Raw genomic sequence first — 16164 nt, 5'->3', positions numbered from 1 at the left:
GAAACCAAAGACTCAAAGAAGAAACTAGTTTACAGGGCAAATAATCTACACAAACAACCTTGAAACCAGAAGAACTAAATGGTGTTGGTCTACCACTACCAATCATTCTAACCAGGGCCACGATAGATGGACCTTGATAGACTCAGAGAAAAATGTGCAACAGAACCTCAAATTACTAAAAACAAACAAACAAACAAGAACAGACTTACCGGACTGGTTGAGACTGGAGGACTTCCTGAGATTATTGCCCTGAGATACTCTTCAAATCTTGAACCTAAACTAAACCCTGAGATCACCCTGTGACTAACAAATTGGCTTACAAAACAATGATTATCACCCATAAGTACTGTGCTTCCCTAAAAAAATCACATATATGAGACCAAATGGTCAACAATTGCCTTAAAACCAAGAGGAGAAGAGGGCAGGGAAAATAGATTAACGGAAACAGAACAACCAGAATGGAAATAATGAGAATGTTCACGCATTGTGAACAATGTAATGAATGTTGCTGAACAATTTGTGTAAAGATTGTTGAATGAGAACCTAAACTGCTATGTAAACCTTCACCAAAAACACAATAAAATATTATTTTAAAAAAGATATTCTAATCAGTCTTAGAACATAACCCTATGTTTTATATAGCCAAAAATTCTGAAATTGTCTGTTTTTCTTGAAGAAACAAGCTGCCTAAAATGCTATACCTTTTCTTCTCTTCTTTCAGCCCCCTCCATTATAATGAGTCATACTTTACCTGTAGATGTATGCCTTGTCCATTATAGACTCTAGGTGGTGATTAAACTCAAAAAATGAGGTGTACTGTGTAGAAAACAAGCAAAAGAAATCCAAACGCATATTAGTTTTATTTTAATTTAATTTTATTTTTTTATGTAAAGTAGATTTTATTTGCTACTGAAAATAATTTTATTCATATGTCTTTTTTTTTTTTGAAAGTCCAGGGCCTGTTTAGTGGTATTCTCCTCTGGGCCATTCATTTTAGCATAGTGGCAAATTTCCAGTTTCTTGCTTTACTTTATTTCTACCCTCTAGTTACAGTATTGTTTGAGATACTGACTGAAAATCAGACTTAACATTTCTTTTTTTAAGCATATAGTGGAACTGTATTTTACAATAATTGAAATCAAGTTCTACCAAACAAAAGTAAAACAGGGAAAGTATAATAAAGTACACTGAAGACATAAATAGGTATTAAGTCTTGTCGCTGTACATTAGCATTATTTTTAAGCAATTTGCATTAAGTGTGTATTTATTTCGACACAATATAAAGCCCAGTAGTATCAGCCTTGGTTAGCTATCTTTTACATTGTTCAAAGATACAATGAGTCTATATGCATCTAATCTAAACAAAGTTGCTATTTTTCTCAAGGTCTTTTCCTATTCACTTCTACTACTATTTGCATTTATACTCCCACCTCTCACTTCCTCTTTCATTGTATGAGAAGCATAATTGAGGGTAAGAGCTTGAAATTCAGAGCCAAATGGCAATCCTACCTCTGCCACTTACTAACTGTGTGACCTTGGAAAAGTCGCTTAACTTTCCTGTATCTTGGTTTCCTCATCTGTAAAACGTGGATAGTAAGAGAACATGCCTCCTAAAGGGGTTGTGTGCTCACAGGAGTTAACATATTTAAAGTGCTTAGTATACTGCCTGGCACAAAGAAAGCATCATACATATGTTTGCTATCATCATGGCCAAAATGATTTAGGTTGCTAGGAGTTTTGTCTTTTGAAAAGTGAAGGTTCATTGTATTATTATTTGCAGCTTTAGAAGCTTTATCTGCTACTAAACTATATACTAAAAGTAGAATCATAGGCTCTTACAGATGGAATCTTAGACATTACGTAGTTCAAAATTTGATCTAATGCGAATATGACTGCAATAGAACATTTGGAATTAAAGAATAAATGTAATAACTATTTAATTAAAAATATATGCAGAAATGACTTGTTTTTCTAGAACTCCTGAATAGGAAAAATCCCTCAAGCATTCAAATTACCATACTTTCAATTTGTGGGAACTTGCTTATTGTGCTCTTTAATGGAAGTTTGCCTGAAGGGATGTTTATAAATTTTGCTTCAGTGTTCTCTATGGAAAAACTTATCATTTTTTTAAAAAAAGTTTACTGTGGTGAAATATACTTAAAACATTTGCTACCTCAACCATTTCATTTCAACCATTTTTCACATGTACAATTAGTGACATTAATTATGCTTACCCTGTTGTTTCCATTTTTTTTTTTTTATCATCCTTAATGGAATCTCAGTACTCCCCATTTACTTTTTCACTTATAACTTGGAGACAGACAAATGATAAATATTTTCCTTAGGGAATTGTGCATTAAAGTGTCACCCATATAAAAGCACTTGCTTAGGGTCTATAAAAAGATCAGTATTGACTTTTAGAATATCCTATATATTTTAAGAAAAATTCTAGCAAATAGGTTTTGGACATCATAGAAAACAAACAAACAACAACAAAAACAGCTGCTATCAAGTTGATTCCGACTCATGGCTATCCCACGTGTGTCAGAGTAAAACTGCAGTCCACAGGGTTTTTCAGTGGCTGATTTTTTGGAAGGAGGTCACCAGGCTTTTCTTCTGAGGTATCTCTGGTTGGACTCACATGTCCAACATTTTGGTTAGCAACCAAGCTTGCTAATCATTCACAATACTCAGGGACTCCTTTGGTCACCACAGGGATACTGTTATTATAATGTCAGGCAAACGCCTCAATTCATGGGAAACTGGATCTTTCTCCATGTTTATTATCTCTGAGTAGAGATCTCCCGAAACCTTCCATGTGAGGCTAGAAATTTGATGGGGGATGGACTGACCACTAAACTGCTTGGAACATTCTCTTCTGCCTCTATCAGGACCCACATTCCATAGTCAAACAAGAAGACTTCAGAGTCTCTTGGACATCTGGGCATATGGATAAGTTCCCCCTTGACTTGGGAAAAATCGGAGGCATGGAAGGAAAGCCCTTTCAGTGTAGGCACTTATCTGCCAAATTCATGTTAGGAAGGAATTTGGAATCAGATAAATACATGATAGAATGCATATACTGCCACTCACCAGGAGGGTGAGTCTGGACAGATTTTTCTCACCCTGCTATTTCTATTTTCTCGTCTCTTAAATAAAGTTGTTGGGAGGAATAAGTGAAATGATGAATCTAAAGTTTTAGTAAGAGTTACCAGTTGTTGCTGTTGTTGGGGGTCTTCCTGGGTGGTACAAATGGTTAACATGTTCAGCTACTAATGGAAATTTCGGAGGTTCCAGTCCACTCAGAGGTTCCTAGGAAGAAAAGTTTCGAATCTATTTCCGAAAAATTATTGAAAATCCTATGGAGCACAGTTCTACTCTCCCACATGTGGAGTCACCATGAGTCAGAGTTGACTACGTGGCAACTGCCTATTGGTGCTGCTGTTATTATTATTATTAGTTGTTATTGTCGGGATTCACCAGTGTCACCAGGTTGTTATGTCTTGTCTTCCCAAGACTGCAAAAGAGATAATCACCTAAACTTTATAGCCTCTTTAGTGTTCTTTGTAGAAGGCTGTCTTTGGAAATACAAGATATTTTTGCTATTACCATTGTTAATGATTTATATGAAATTTCAAATTCTGGCTTTCCTCAGATTCTTTTTAGGTACCCAATGGAGCTATGAGTTACAAAATATTTATATCTTAGAATCCTTTTGAATATACAACACAGTCATATAGTTAAATAACAATATAAAAATATATACCTTAAAAAGTTTATCACTATTCCTGTCCCTATACATTCCACTTTTCCTTCTTACCTCCCCTCCTACTTCAGGTACCCACTTTAATTAGTTTTTTTGCAGTCTTTCGGTGTTTATGTAAATACAGAAAAATAGCATTTTTTTACTTTCTGTTACAAAAAAGTTACAATTGTTCTGTAAACCGCTCAGTAACTTTTTTTTTTTTTTAGTTAGCAATTTATTTTGGAGGTTTCTCCATATCAGTGTACAGAAAACTTCCTCTTTTTTTTTTTTTTCCTAAAGCTACAAAGTATTCTATTATGTGGATGTAACATGATTAATTTAACTAGTTCCCACTGGACGGACATTTGGTTTTTGTCCAAGTAGGTAAATTTTGTTTTTGATGCAAAAGCATTGGCATTTCTTTAGAATTACTGGATTTCAGATAAATAAGTTAACTTAGAGGTCATCTAATCTAATTATCTCATTTTATAGCCAATATCCCAGGCATTCAGTAGCTGTGTGATAAAAAAAGGAAAAAAAAGTCAAAATTATAAAAGATTCATTTGAAATCGTAATGGTATTTACAGGTACAAAAGCATTTCTATCTTTGATGATGGAAATACCAGTCATGAGATATAGTATAAAAACAACTAGTACCAATGCCTGTCAGTGGAAGCAATGGTATTTCTCATTCATTCATTTTTAGAATTCATAGCACTGATGAGAGCAGAGAAAAGGAGGACAGTTTGGACAAATTGCAATATTGGTAACTTAAGGATAGTTTAAATCATTTCAAAATTTCTATTATTAAAAGAAAAAACAGTGAAATATAATTATCTTACCTTTAATATCCTATTTGCTCTAAATATTGGATTAAACCCAAAGAAGAGGTAGAAAACATCAAAAGGTATTACTGATAGGAGATCCAACTGTTGGAAGAGCACATTTCAAAATTACGTTGTGTTTATATGCTTTTATGGACATGGATGGATCTGTACTGATGTAAAGTTGACCTGTCACTCTGAATTTTTTGTTGTTTAATCCAAAATTGCATTCCGTTAAGTATCCATGATGCCACTGAAAGGCATATTAAGCACCCTGAAAATGAGAGCACTATTGTAGCCTCAGGGTAATGAGGAAAACCCTCAATGATTGTACAATAGTCTTAACAGTGGACTTAAACATATCAAAGATCCTGAAGATGGCACAGGACCAGGCAACATTTAGTTCTGTTATAACCAAGGTTGCCATGAATAGGAGCCAACTCCATGGCAACTAATATCCATAAACATTGTAGGCTATTTCCAACATACTGCATTTAACCTTCGTGCATCTGATTTCTCCCTAGGCACTGCATTTGCTGAAATTTTTGTGGCATTGTCACATAAACTTCGGTAACAGCATGGCTGCTAATGTTAAAATACGCTTTAACAGTGTTGCAAACATGAGGCTCTTGGCTTGAAAATCAAGTCCATCCTTGATTTTATTTGAAGCCACTGCATATTCTTTGCAGTGATATAGTTTTATATTTCAGACAATTTTCCTGGTGCTCAGGGCTGATTATATTGTTAGTGGTTCATTTACACTCCTTAATTCTCTCTACTGCTATCTACTTTTGGACCACTTTGCTACCAGTAACCCCTTGCGGTGGAGTCCATTGTGACTCATAGCAACCCTAGCTGACAGGGTAGAACTGCCCCAGAGGGTTTCCAAGGAGGGCCTGATGGATTTGAACTGCGAACCTTTTGGTTAGAAGCTCTTAACCACAACGCCACCAGGGTTTCCTTGCTACCACTAAACTTCTGTGAAGGTATCTACCAGAGACCATGCAAGTTAAAAGAGAGGAAAGTAATGAAATCAGTTCTTTTCACAATTACAGTCATGCATCACTGAAAGTCCACAACAGGTTTTGTGAAATAGGACCTTATGTGATTTGGGTGCTGTGTGAACATCATATTACATACAGGCAGTCCCTGGGTAGCCAACGTCCTGCTTATGTACGGCCTCTAGTAGCAACCCGGTAAAGCCTATTATATTAAAACCTTTTGGGAGCCCGCTTTCAGTCATCCTCGTTGCTGCTGCGTGTCTTTAGTTTACTAATTTCCACCTGATCCCTCCAGAAAGAATTCAAGGAGGGCACTCCAGCATCTCCCACCACCAGGATGGCAGGAGCTCTGGAGCGCACACATTAAGGCACGGCTGCCATCTCCTGGGGAGGGACTTTGCAGGCCCGAGCTGTAGGAGGGGGCCTGCAGGGCCCCGCCCAGGGCTGGTTGGAGTTCAGGGAGGATCAGCTACCTTCCCAAGCTGGGTGAGGCAGCTACGTCCACACAGACTGTGACCTGGTGTTCAAGGGTTACCTCTTACAGACAGGTCAGGGGCTGTGCCTCGGCCTGCTTCCCCACGAACCATCAGTGCCCCAGTGGGCCTGTAAGGCTTTAACCAAAGCGGATCATGCAGTGACCAGGCTAGAGGAGCTGGCGGAGAAGGCCTCTGCTTGCATTGTGTGTGCTCCCACATGCCTTGGTGAGTTGAAGCCTTCTGGGAATTGGGCCCCACTTGGAGGGTGTGTGTGTGTGTGTGTGTGTGTGTGTGTGTGTGTATGTGTACAGGCCTTGGTGAGTTGGAGCCCTCTGGGCATTAGGCCCCAATTGGAGCGTGTGTGTCTGTGTGTGTGTCTGTGTGTACAGGCCTTGTTGACTTGGAGCCCTCTGGGAATTAGGCCCCACTTGGAGGGTGTGTGTGTGTGTGTGTGTGTGTGTGTGTGTGTACACGCCTGGGTGAGTTGAAGCCCTCTGGGAATTGGGCCCCACTTGGAGGTGGTGTGTGTGTGTCTGTGTGTGTCTGTGTGTACAGGCCTTGGTGACTTGGAGCCCTCTGGGAATTAGGCCCCACTTGGAGGGTGTGTGTGTGTGTGTGTGTGTGTGTGTGTGTACACGCCTGGGTGAGTTGAAGCCCTCTGGGAATTGGGCCCCACTTGGAGGTGGTGTGTGTGTGTGTGTGTACAGGCCTTGGTGACTTGGAGCCCTCTGGGAATTGGCCCCACTTGGCAAGTGTGTGTGTGTGCACGTGTGTGTGTGTCCAGATAGGCAGGGAGGGGCAGCACGCTGAGGAGGGAAGTTGGAGGTGTGATGTCACTCAAGACCTTAGCCTAGAGTCCTGGCCTCGAGATTCTAAGGCCAAGAGGAGACACCCGTTTGGCCTCTCAGTCCCCATCTTGGTGCAGAGGGGTGTGGGCATCAGGAAACACCTGCTTGTGCCCGGGCTGTTCCAGCCCACGCCCTGCTCTATCCCACCACCCCCTCTGAATGTCAGTGAGCTCCAATTCTAACGAGGGGTGGCCAGAGCTGGCCGATGTGTGTGGCCACTGAGCATTGAGGTGTGGGCTGCCCGCTTACTTCCCCTGGGAGACAGAATTTTCTTTGTCTTTAGGGGTGAACTTCAGGTTTCAAAAAAAAAAAAAAAAAAAAGAAAAATCAGCTGCTAAATATTCGGAAGTGGTCTGCCCTCTAGCCTTTCTTTCAGAAGCAGATGGAGGGGAAGCTAGCTTGGAGGGAGTGGTGCGCGCCCAGGCCAGCCCATTATTCCCCCACCTCTGGGCCTTCCTAGCCCTACCCCCCCCCCCGCCTGTCCACCGGACAAAGCCCAAAAGGACGCCCCAGAGCTCTGTACCCTGCCTCAGCTGCTTGTAAACAACCTGGCCCAGTGTTGCAGGAGTCTGGGTTTGGGGCCTTTAAAACCATTAACAAAAAACCTAACCCGTTGCCTTCAAGTGGATTCCATTAGAGAAAAAAAAAAAAAAACAAACAAACCTTATGGGACCACAGATAAATGTGCTGCCCCACGTTGTGCGGTGCCTGCCTGTAATTAACAGCTCTGATGAGAGAAGGTATTGAAAGTATTATTATGGCTAAAATTATATACATTTTTATCTATCCATATGTAAATTATTCTAGCCCTCTATTATGATAGTAATTGTAAAATGACATCACACTTACATTTTCCTAATTACAAGGATGACAATAAAAATTGTGTAAGACAAAATAATGCCTTTTCATATATACTTGAGAAATAGGGTATATTAAAAAAACACTTAAGATATCTTAATACAATTAAGAGCAGGTAAGGGCTTTGTGTAAAGCCACACATATGAAATGGAGAGTTGAGATAATTAATTGTGTAACAGAATTTTAAAGCTATTGAACAGAAAGGGAACTTTTAGTTTATATTAACCAGATGAACTATGGTAAATAAATTACTTTTTAAAAGTATTGCTTTAGAAATTGAATCATATAATAAAACTTCATTGATTTTACCTTACAGATACTGATCATTTCAAGAAGTCAAGCGGTATACAGAGCAGTTACTGAAATAATACCTTACAAATCGGGAGCACAGAGCTATTGACTTGTCTAGTGCTAAGCCGGATCCACATTTCCTGGCTCAGAGCTCATGGTTCTTTTTACTTGCTCTTCAACCAATTGCTCAACTCTCCACTGGGCTTCTTACTGCAGACAGTCTTCAGTCATGTTTGAAATTAGTACATTGCCGTATAGCTAAAGATGTTTTATTTCTCACTGAATTGTAGAAAATTGAATTAATACTGACCAGCACATATAAAGCACTTTGCAAAGAATGTTGGTACTGGGATAGGAGTAAGACACCGTTTCTCTCCACAAGAAGTTTACGGTTTAATAGTGACATAATGAAGCACAAAAATAGCTATAATATAAATACCTTAAGACAGGGAGAAGGCACTAAGGGAATTCAAAAGAGGGTGTGGCGGTAGTTGAATAAATGTAAAATTTTATGTTTATGAACAAAAATTAAATATAGGAGTTAATTCAGTCCTTGTTGAAACTCAAGAATGTGATTAAGACTTTAGAATAAGCTTTGTGACATTTTCAAGAACATTCATCCTCTTTGTAGAGTTCATCGATGTAGTGTTGATCTTTTATCACTATTAAGTGGCAATTTTTTACAAAGAAAATAAATTGGAGATAAAAAAAAAAACCCTGAAACATATTTTAATCATGGTAGATAGCCAACTGTGACAGTTTGGGACCCAAATCTAGATTTATATTTTTTAACAAAATTTGAAGGATGGAACTTGTCCTTGAAGTGGGAGGTCGATGTTCATTTATACAGATTGAGTAACGGGTAACCTGACTCTCTGCTTATTTCACAGAGTTACAATTGCCAAATAAAAGATGCAAGAGTACTTTATAAATAATTATGGGCTATAAGAACAATATCATATTGTTATTTGAGGAAAGAAAGATACCATGTTATCTGAGTAATTGCTTTATTCCTATTTTTCGTTTATTTTATATGGACAAGACATCAACCAGAGTAGAAGCAATTTTATAGGGCAGTTCTGCTCTGTCCTATAGGATTGCTATGAGTCGGAATCAACTGAGTGGCACGGTTTTTTTGGTTGTTGTTGTTGTTTTTTCATATCATCACGCTACATGAATTACAGGTTAGACTCTATGAACAAGACAGAGTAAACCTCTTTTAAGTCAGAATTTAAATATAGATACTAAATAATTTTGCTCTGCTGAATACAGACCCATATGTTGAATTATACATTTGCACATATAAGGAAGTATCTCATGTAATTATCGAGAAACAAAAACTTTAGGCCTTCCTTTGCCTAATAAAACTTCATCTATATGAACTCTGTTATGAATCTGTGATTCTGAAAGGAAGAAAATTTGCCTATAGAAACCTGTAGATGAAAATTAAAGTCAAACTGGTAATGGATTACTTGAACAGTTTTGAAATTGTTTGTAAGTCACCTACCTGAAATTTTGTGGAACTCCTGTAGTGTCTCTTTAGCTCATTTAAATCCACCTGAAATATATTTTATATTAATTTTAGCTACTTATCAATTAAATAATTCTCACTTTTATTCTCTATATTTGCAGCCGTTTCTTTCCACTGGTTCCTTCCCCTCAGCCTATAAACATGCTCCATTTTAAAAAACAAAAACAAAAAAACCCCAAACCTTCCCTTGGTTTCTGTCTTCTTTTTGTTATTGCCCTGTTGTTTGCCATGGTCAAGCTTCTCAAGAGAGCCACTTACATTGCTTATTGTTTTCTCTCACATCCTTTCCTCATATATATTCCTCCACCCATGGCAATTTGGTGGCAATTTGGTTCTGCCAGTTTCTCTTATTCCGTCAAGACTACCAGTGCTAAGGCCACCAGTGACCACCTAATCATCACACCTGGGGGATTCTTTATGGTCTTTAGCACTCTGTTTACTTCTTTTATGACCATATTTGGGAATTACATATATTATTTCTTGACTCATTTATTTAAAATCTTCCTACCCCATTAAATGGTAATCTACCAAGGGCAGGGACGAGGGTGATTTTTTTTTAGTACTGTATGTAACTAGTGCCTAGCGTAGTGCCTGAAACTTATGAAGAGCTCAATAAATACTTACTGAGTGCATGAATAGGTAAATGAATGAGTGAAGGAATGAAGAAATGAATAAAAAAATTTGAGGTATTTGAAAATTTTTTTTTTGACAATTTTATCCTTGAAACTTTCTCTTTCCAAAGAATCGGTAACACCACTTTCTTCTTGGTTTACCTTACTTTTTCAGCTTCTACTTTTCTATGTCTTTCTTGGACTTTTAGGATAACCATTTAAAAGTCAATATTACCCAGGATTCAACTCTATTCTCTTTTCTTGTTACACTTGCTTCCTAGGAAATCTCACCAACGTGCATAGTTTTAAAGATCACCATATATGTTCAGACCAAATCTGTACTTCCACCTAAGATCACTTTCCAGGCTGTTGATTGATACAAACAACTCCCCTTTATGCTCTCCACTTAGCAGTTTCACTCATCTCAAATTTAACCTGCACCAAACTTGAGCTTATTGTCATTCTCCATTCCCCCTGACACCTAACAACGCTCCTTTTATTTCTGTTGGCTCCATTTTGGCTATGAGCATCTTCATCTACTCTGACCAGTGATCCTATAACCACTCATTCACCCTCTACCCTCGTCCAGCCAGCAACCACACTCTACTGATTCTTCTTCCTAAAATTTTCTCATGTTCATTCTCTCTTTTTAGCACTGTTCTCCCTGCCTTCAGTCTTGCTCCCCTCCATCCATCCATTGTTTTTTTTAATTACTTTGTTGTTGTTGTTGTTGTACTTAAGATGAAGGTTTAAAGAACAAACTAGCTTCTCATTAAACAGTACACATATGGTTTTATGACATTGGTTAACAACCACATGACACATCAACACTCTCCCTTCTTGACCTTGGGTTCCCTATTATCAGCTTTCCTGACCCCTCCTGCCTTCTAGTTCTTGCCCCTGGGCTGGCGTGCCCCTTTAGTCTCATTTTGTTTTATGGGTCTGTCTAGTCTTTGGCTGAAGGGTATAAACCTCAGGAGTGACTTCATTACTGAGCTAAAAGGGTGTGAGGGGGCCATACTTTTGGGGTTTCTCCAGTCTCTGTCACGCTAGTAAGTCTGGTCTGTTTTTGTGAGTTAGGATTTTGGTTTAGATTTTTCTCCAGCTCTGTCCGGGACCCTCTATTATGATCCCTGTCAGAGTAGTCAGTGGTGGTAGCCAGGTACCATCTAGTTGTACTGGACTCAGTCTGGTGGAGGTTGTGGTAGATGTGGCCCACTAGTCCTTTGGACTAATCTTCCCCTGTGTCTTTAGTTTTCTGCGTTCTCCCTTGCTCCGGAAGGGGTGAGACCAGTGAGTATCTTAGATGGCCGCTCACAAGCTTTTAAGACTCCAGACATTACTCATCAAAGTAGAATATAGAGCATTTCCTTTATAAACTGTGTTATGCCAGTTGAGCTAGATGTTCCCTGAAACCATGGTTCCCACAGCCCTAAGCCCAGTAACTTGGTCCCTCAGGGAGTTTGGATGTGTCTATGGAGCTTCCATGACCTTGCATTGGACAAGTTGTGGTGGCTTCCCCAGTATTGTGTGCTGTCTTACCCTTTACCAAAGTTACCACTTATCTATTGTTTATTTAATGTTTTTCCATCCTCACCCCTCCTTTCCCTTGTAACCATCAAAGATGGTTTCTTTTTGTGTGTGAACATTTTCATGAGTTTTTATAGTAGTGGTCTCATATAATAATTGTCCTTTTGTGATTGACTTACTTCACTCAGCATAATGCCCTCCAGATTCATCCATGTTGTGAGATGCTTCGCAGATTCATCATTGTTCTTTATTGTTAGGTTTTACCCCACTGTATGTACCATAGTTTGTTTATCCATTCATCTGTTGATGGTCACCTAGTTTGTTTCCATCTTTTTGCTATTGTGAACAATGCTGCAATGAACATGGGTGTGCATATGTCTATTCGTGTGATGGCTTTTATTCTCTAGAATATATTCCTAGGAGTGGTATTGCTGAATCATATGGTATTTCTATTTCTAGCTTTCTAAGGAAATACCATATCATTTTCCAAAATGGCTGTACCATTTTGCATTCCCACCAGCAGCACATAAGAGTTCCAATCTCCCCACAGCCTCTCCAACATTTATTATTTCCTGTTTTTTTGATTCACGCCAGTGATGCTGGGGTGAGATGCCCCTCCATCCATTCTACAATGGCAGCCAGAGTGATCTTTCTAAATAAGGTCATTTAATGAACTCCATTTACATTAAATCCTACAATGACTCTGCATGACTTTAAGAAAAAAATATTCAAGCTCCCTTTCGTGTTATACAAGAATCTGTTTTCTCTCTCTCACTCTCTTCCTGCAGGATCCCACAGCCATGCTGTTACTGCAGTTCCTGAAACGCATCACAGAGTCTCACCTTGATGTCTTTGCCATGCTGTTCCTAGTGCTTAGAGCATATGTTTTCCTTTCTGTGGGAGCGGAGAGGTGCAGATAACTCCGACTCATTCATCAAGACTCTGCTCAGGAGTCCTCTCCTCACATTGTTTTCTCTGAGCCCCATAGCACCCTGGGCTCACTTGTCTTATGACTCACATCACAAAATCTCAACATATGTCTTTTGTCCGTCTGTCCTTCTTAGTTAGAACTACTTAAGAGGGTAAGATCCATGTCTTTGTCCTCTGTTTCTCTGGTGGCTAACACAGTGTCTAACATGTAGCAGGTGCTCAGTAAATGTATGATAAGTGATAAAGGAATAGGGAGGCATTTGTGAAAGAATTAACACTAATATTGTACCTAGATTCCTATGTTTCAGTTACAGGTAGGGAGCGATTTTCTATAGTATTTATTAGTTGACCAAAGTATTAGAACCTCAACACATGGAAGCAGCATCTTCTAGCAGTCATCAAGGCTGTCCAAGGTCAGAAGTTTTTAGTATTGCAAACTTCCCAATTCCTCCTTTCCCCACTTTTTTTTTTCCTGTAACTTTAACCCATGTACACATAATAAATTTTACGGGAATATATTAGAAAAAATATCAGATGTGCTCATTTAATGATTTACTGTGAAACAAAATGGCTGAGCCACAGGTAGACTAGATACAGGTCTAAGTTGATAGCCTTATAAGTCAAGTATCAAGCTTGAGTAAAATCAGTCAGCTCCTTCAGAGATTATAGGGGACCAACAGACACATGTCAAGTGCTAAGCAGTTAAGTTAAAAGATTACCCCTCCCCCCACCTAGGGAGAATAATTTTAGCACATTTGTCCCTTTACTTTCAGTGTTGTCTATAATCTTACTATTGAATAAATGTAAATGATACTAAAACTTGCTAGATTAAGTGAAATCCCACTTCTTTGGAGCACTAAATAAATTAGGCGTCATTAGCCATGAGGATCACAAGCTTACCGGTAACAATTAGGCACTTATTTTTCAAATGTCATCCCATTTTATTCCTGCTCTCTTTTTTAAGCCTCATCATTGTGCAGGCAACACTTCATCAGGGGAATCTTACTTTAGGAAGGATATGCTAATTACACCTAAATGCTTTTCCAACAGAAGCTCTACCCAGGTATTATATTCACTTATTATTCACCTCTTCTGATACACAATCCATAGGAACTCCTTAATTTTTGCAAAGAACAGATGGAAGTGTTTCCAAGACAATACAATGGTCTGGAACGGTATAAGATACATTCTGACAGGAAGGTCAATGCTATCAACAGATCAACTGTAATACATATTAAATAATTATTCCAAGAAAAGGATTCATTGAACCAAGATTGACAGTCATTTATTCCTTCACACATTCCTTGATTATCTACTGTCTGAATTTCTAGAATAGGTGAGAAAATGAATCAAGTGCTGTATCTACTCTCAAGAAACTTAATATCTGGTAAGAAATATAGCTACATATAAACCAGGAGACAAAAGAGAGAAGTTAATCATCGTATGAACATTCATTTAACAATTTACTGATTATTTTCTAGAGCCGGACTCTGGGCTAAGGAGTACACACTGTCTCATTTAATCATCACAATAGGGTTATAAGCTGGGTACTTCGATTCCCATCTTAATTTCAGAGATGGACTTCGATCCTGAGCTCTTTGTTTCTACTACATCATAATTAGCCTAACTATTACTCAGTGAAACCATATATCGGCAGTATGAATAAAATGTATGGAGCACAGAGAATGGAATGGTTAATTGTCTTCAGGTCAGTTCATAAACAACTAAGGGGATGAAGTGCTGAAAGCAGTAACTATAATGGGAGGCCTGAGTGCCAGGAGATGGCACTGAGCATTTGTTTCCATGGATCCTTATTACTGGTAAGTTTAGCAAAGAATTGTGGGTGTGAACATCTCATGTCTAAATAAACCCCACTTTCATTTCCAATTCTATTTCTCCTGTCTAGAGAGGAATTTACTGGTCCTTGGTTCAAAAGTACACCCTCTGTTTATGGAGCCTGGGTGGTGCAGTGGTTAAAGCAATCAACTGCTAACCAAAAGGTCAGCCTTTCAAAATTAGCAGCGGCTCCATGGGAGAAAGATGTGGCAGTCTGCTTCTGTTGAGATTTAAAGCCTCGGAAGCCCTATGGGATCTCTGTGAGTTGGAATGGACTCGATGGCAGTGGGTTTGGGGTTTGGTTTATGTAGCACCATTTTCAGAGGAAAGGTGATGTAAATAAATACTGTAGAAAACTTGTAAACCTTACTGATTTACTCTATTATGGCTCTTAGCACCCCAATTGGAATAATATGGTATCTTTTACTTGTCTATCTTCCTTCAGTACCTTTGAGATTTGATCTTTCCATCATCCAGCCCTGGTAACTATAGGTATTTAATAAATGTTTGCTGAATAAACGAATGAAAACTTGGTGGTACACACCAAAGATAGCATGGATAGCCAAATGTAGTGAGACCTTTGAGTTGAGTACTCAACTTGTATAATCTTCTTACCAAATGTAATCAAGTTTAAAGGCTGAAACAACCTACTTTAAATTAAAGAAACCGTTAAGCTTCATTTGAACAAACAAAGCAATTAGTTCCTGCTCTGTATTTGTAGCCCGTGATAATGAATTTTAAATAGAGCCACTGAGTGTGTTTTTACTGGTTATTTTTCTTCATTGTAACACTCCATTGTGTGCAAAGGCCTCTTAGAAAATTGAAAATAAAAGTCTCCCCTTACCGATTTTGTCATTTTCCATTTGTCAAACATTGATTTTCTCCCCCCTTGTGCATCTAATAGAGATTGAAATTAGTGCTCTTTTTTTTTTGTTGTTGTTTACTTCTTATTTGTACACCATCATCATCATTCATCAAGCTGCCAGCGAGCTCAGGGGATAGCACTGGTGAGTTAATGAATGCTCTCAAGTCCACACAGGAATTTTTTGAATGGATTTTTACCATAGCTTTGTCTCTTATAAAATTTCTTTCTAGGAGGGATTTCAAATACAGAGGGCTCTTCCCAGCAAATGGAAACCCTAGTGGTATAGTGCTTAAGAGCTACGGCTGCTAACCAAAAGGTTGGCAGTTCAAATCCACCAGGCACTCCTTGGAAACCCTATGGGGCAGTTCTACTCTGTCCTGTAGGGTCACTATGAGTCAAAATTGACTTCATGGCAATGGGTTTGGTTTTCCCAGCAAATATATTTTTAAAAGAAAAAACAACTGAAACTGCTGATTTCCAGATTTTTGATAATCTAAAAATATTCTAAAGAAAATATTCAGGAGATTAAGGAACCTACCTTTCTTATCCAAAAATATACATAAACTTAAGGTACCATACACTTGGCCACTTGGCTTTGCTACTGTAACAGTAGAGTTCATGTTCTGTGCAGCCCCTGCTGGGTCTTGTCAGGACAATGTCACAGTGGACATCTGTTGGAAAGGAAGCATCCTTCTAGTTGGCTGGGGAAAGGGCAGAGGGGTACAGACTACATTTGGGTATTGTGAAATATATTCTTTTGTTTCTGTCCTTGATTGATTGGATTAGCTATGAAATTCCCTTGACACAGAAAACAGTTT

General features: G+C 38.6%; 1 protein-coding gene across 1 annotated transcript in view; it reads right to left on the bottom strand.

The window, feature by feature from the left end:
* The window catches only part of CNGB3 (cyclic nucleotide gated channel subunit beta 3), a 173871-nt gene that overhangs the window by 73403 nt on the left and 84304 nt on the right, over positions 1-16164 (bottom strand). The window contains exons 7-9 of the mRNA XM_049854335.1: positions 9551-9601; positions 4588-4674; positions 752-816 (exon numbers count right to left, since the gene is read on the bottom strand). Of these exons, the coding sequence (XP_049710292.1) occupies positions 752-816; positions 4588-4674; positions 9551-9601 (203 nt within the window). The remainder of the gene's footprint in view (positions 1-751; positions 817-4587; positions 4675-9550; positions 9602-16164) is intronic.

The sequence above is a fragment of the Elephas maximus genome, chromosome 15, assembly GCF_024166365.1.
Source record: "Elephas maximus indicus isolate mEleMax1 chromosome 15, mEleMax1 primary haplotype, whole genome shotgun sequence".
NCBI classification, from domain to species: domain Eukaryota; kingdom Metazoa; phylum Chordata; class Mammalia; order Proboscidea; family Elephantidae; genus Elephas; species Elephas maximus.
The sequence above is the reverse complement of the archived record's forward strand: the minus strand, read 5'-3'. Positions and strand labels throughout refer to the sequence as shown.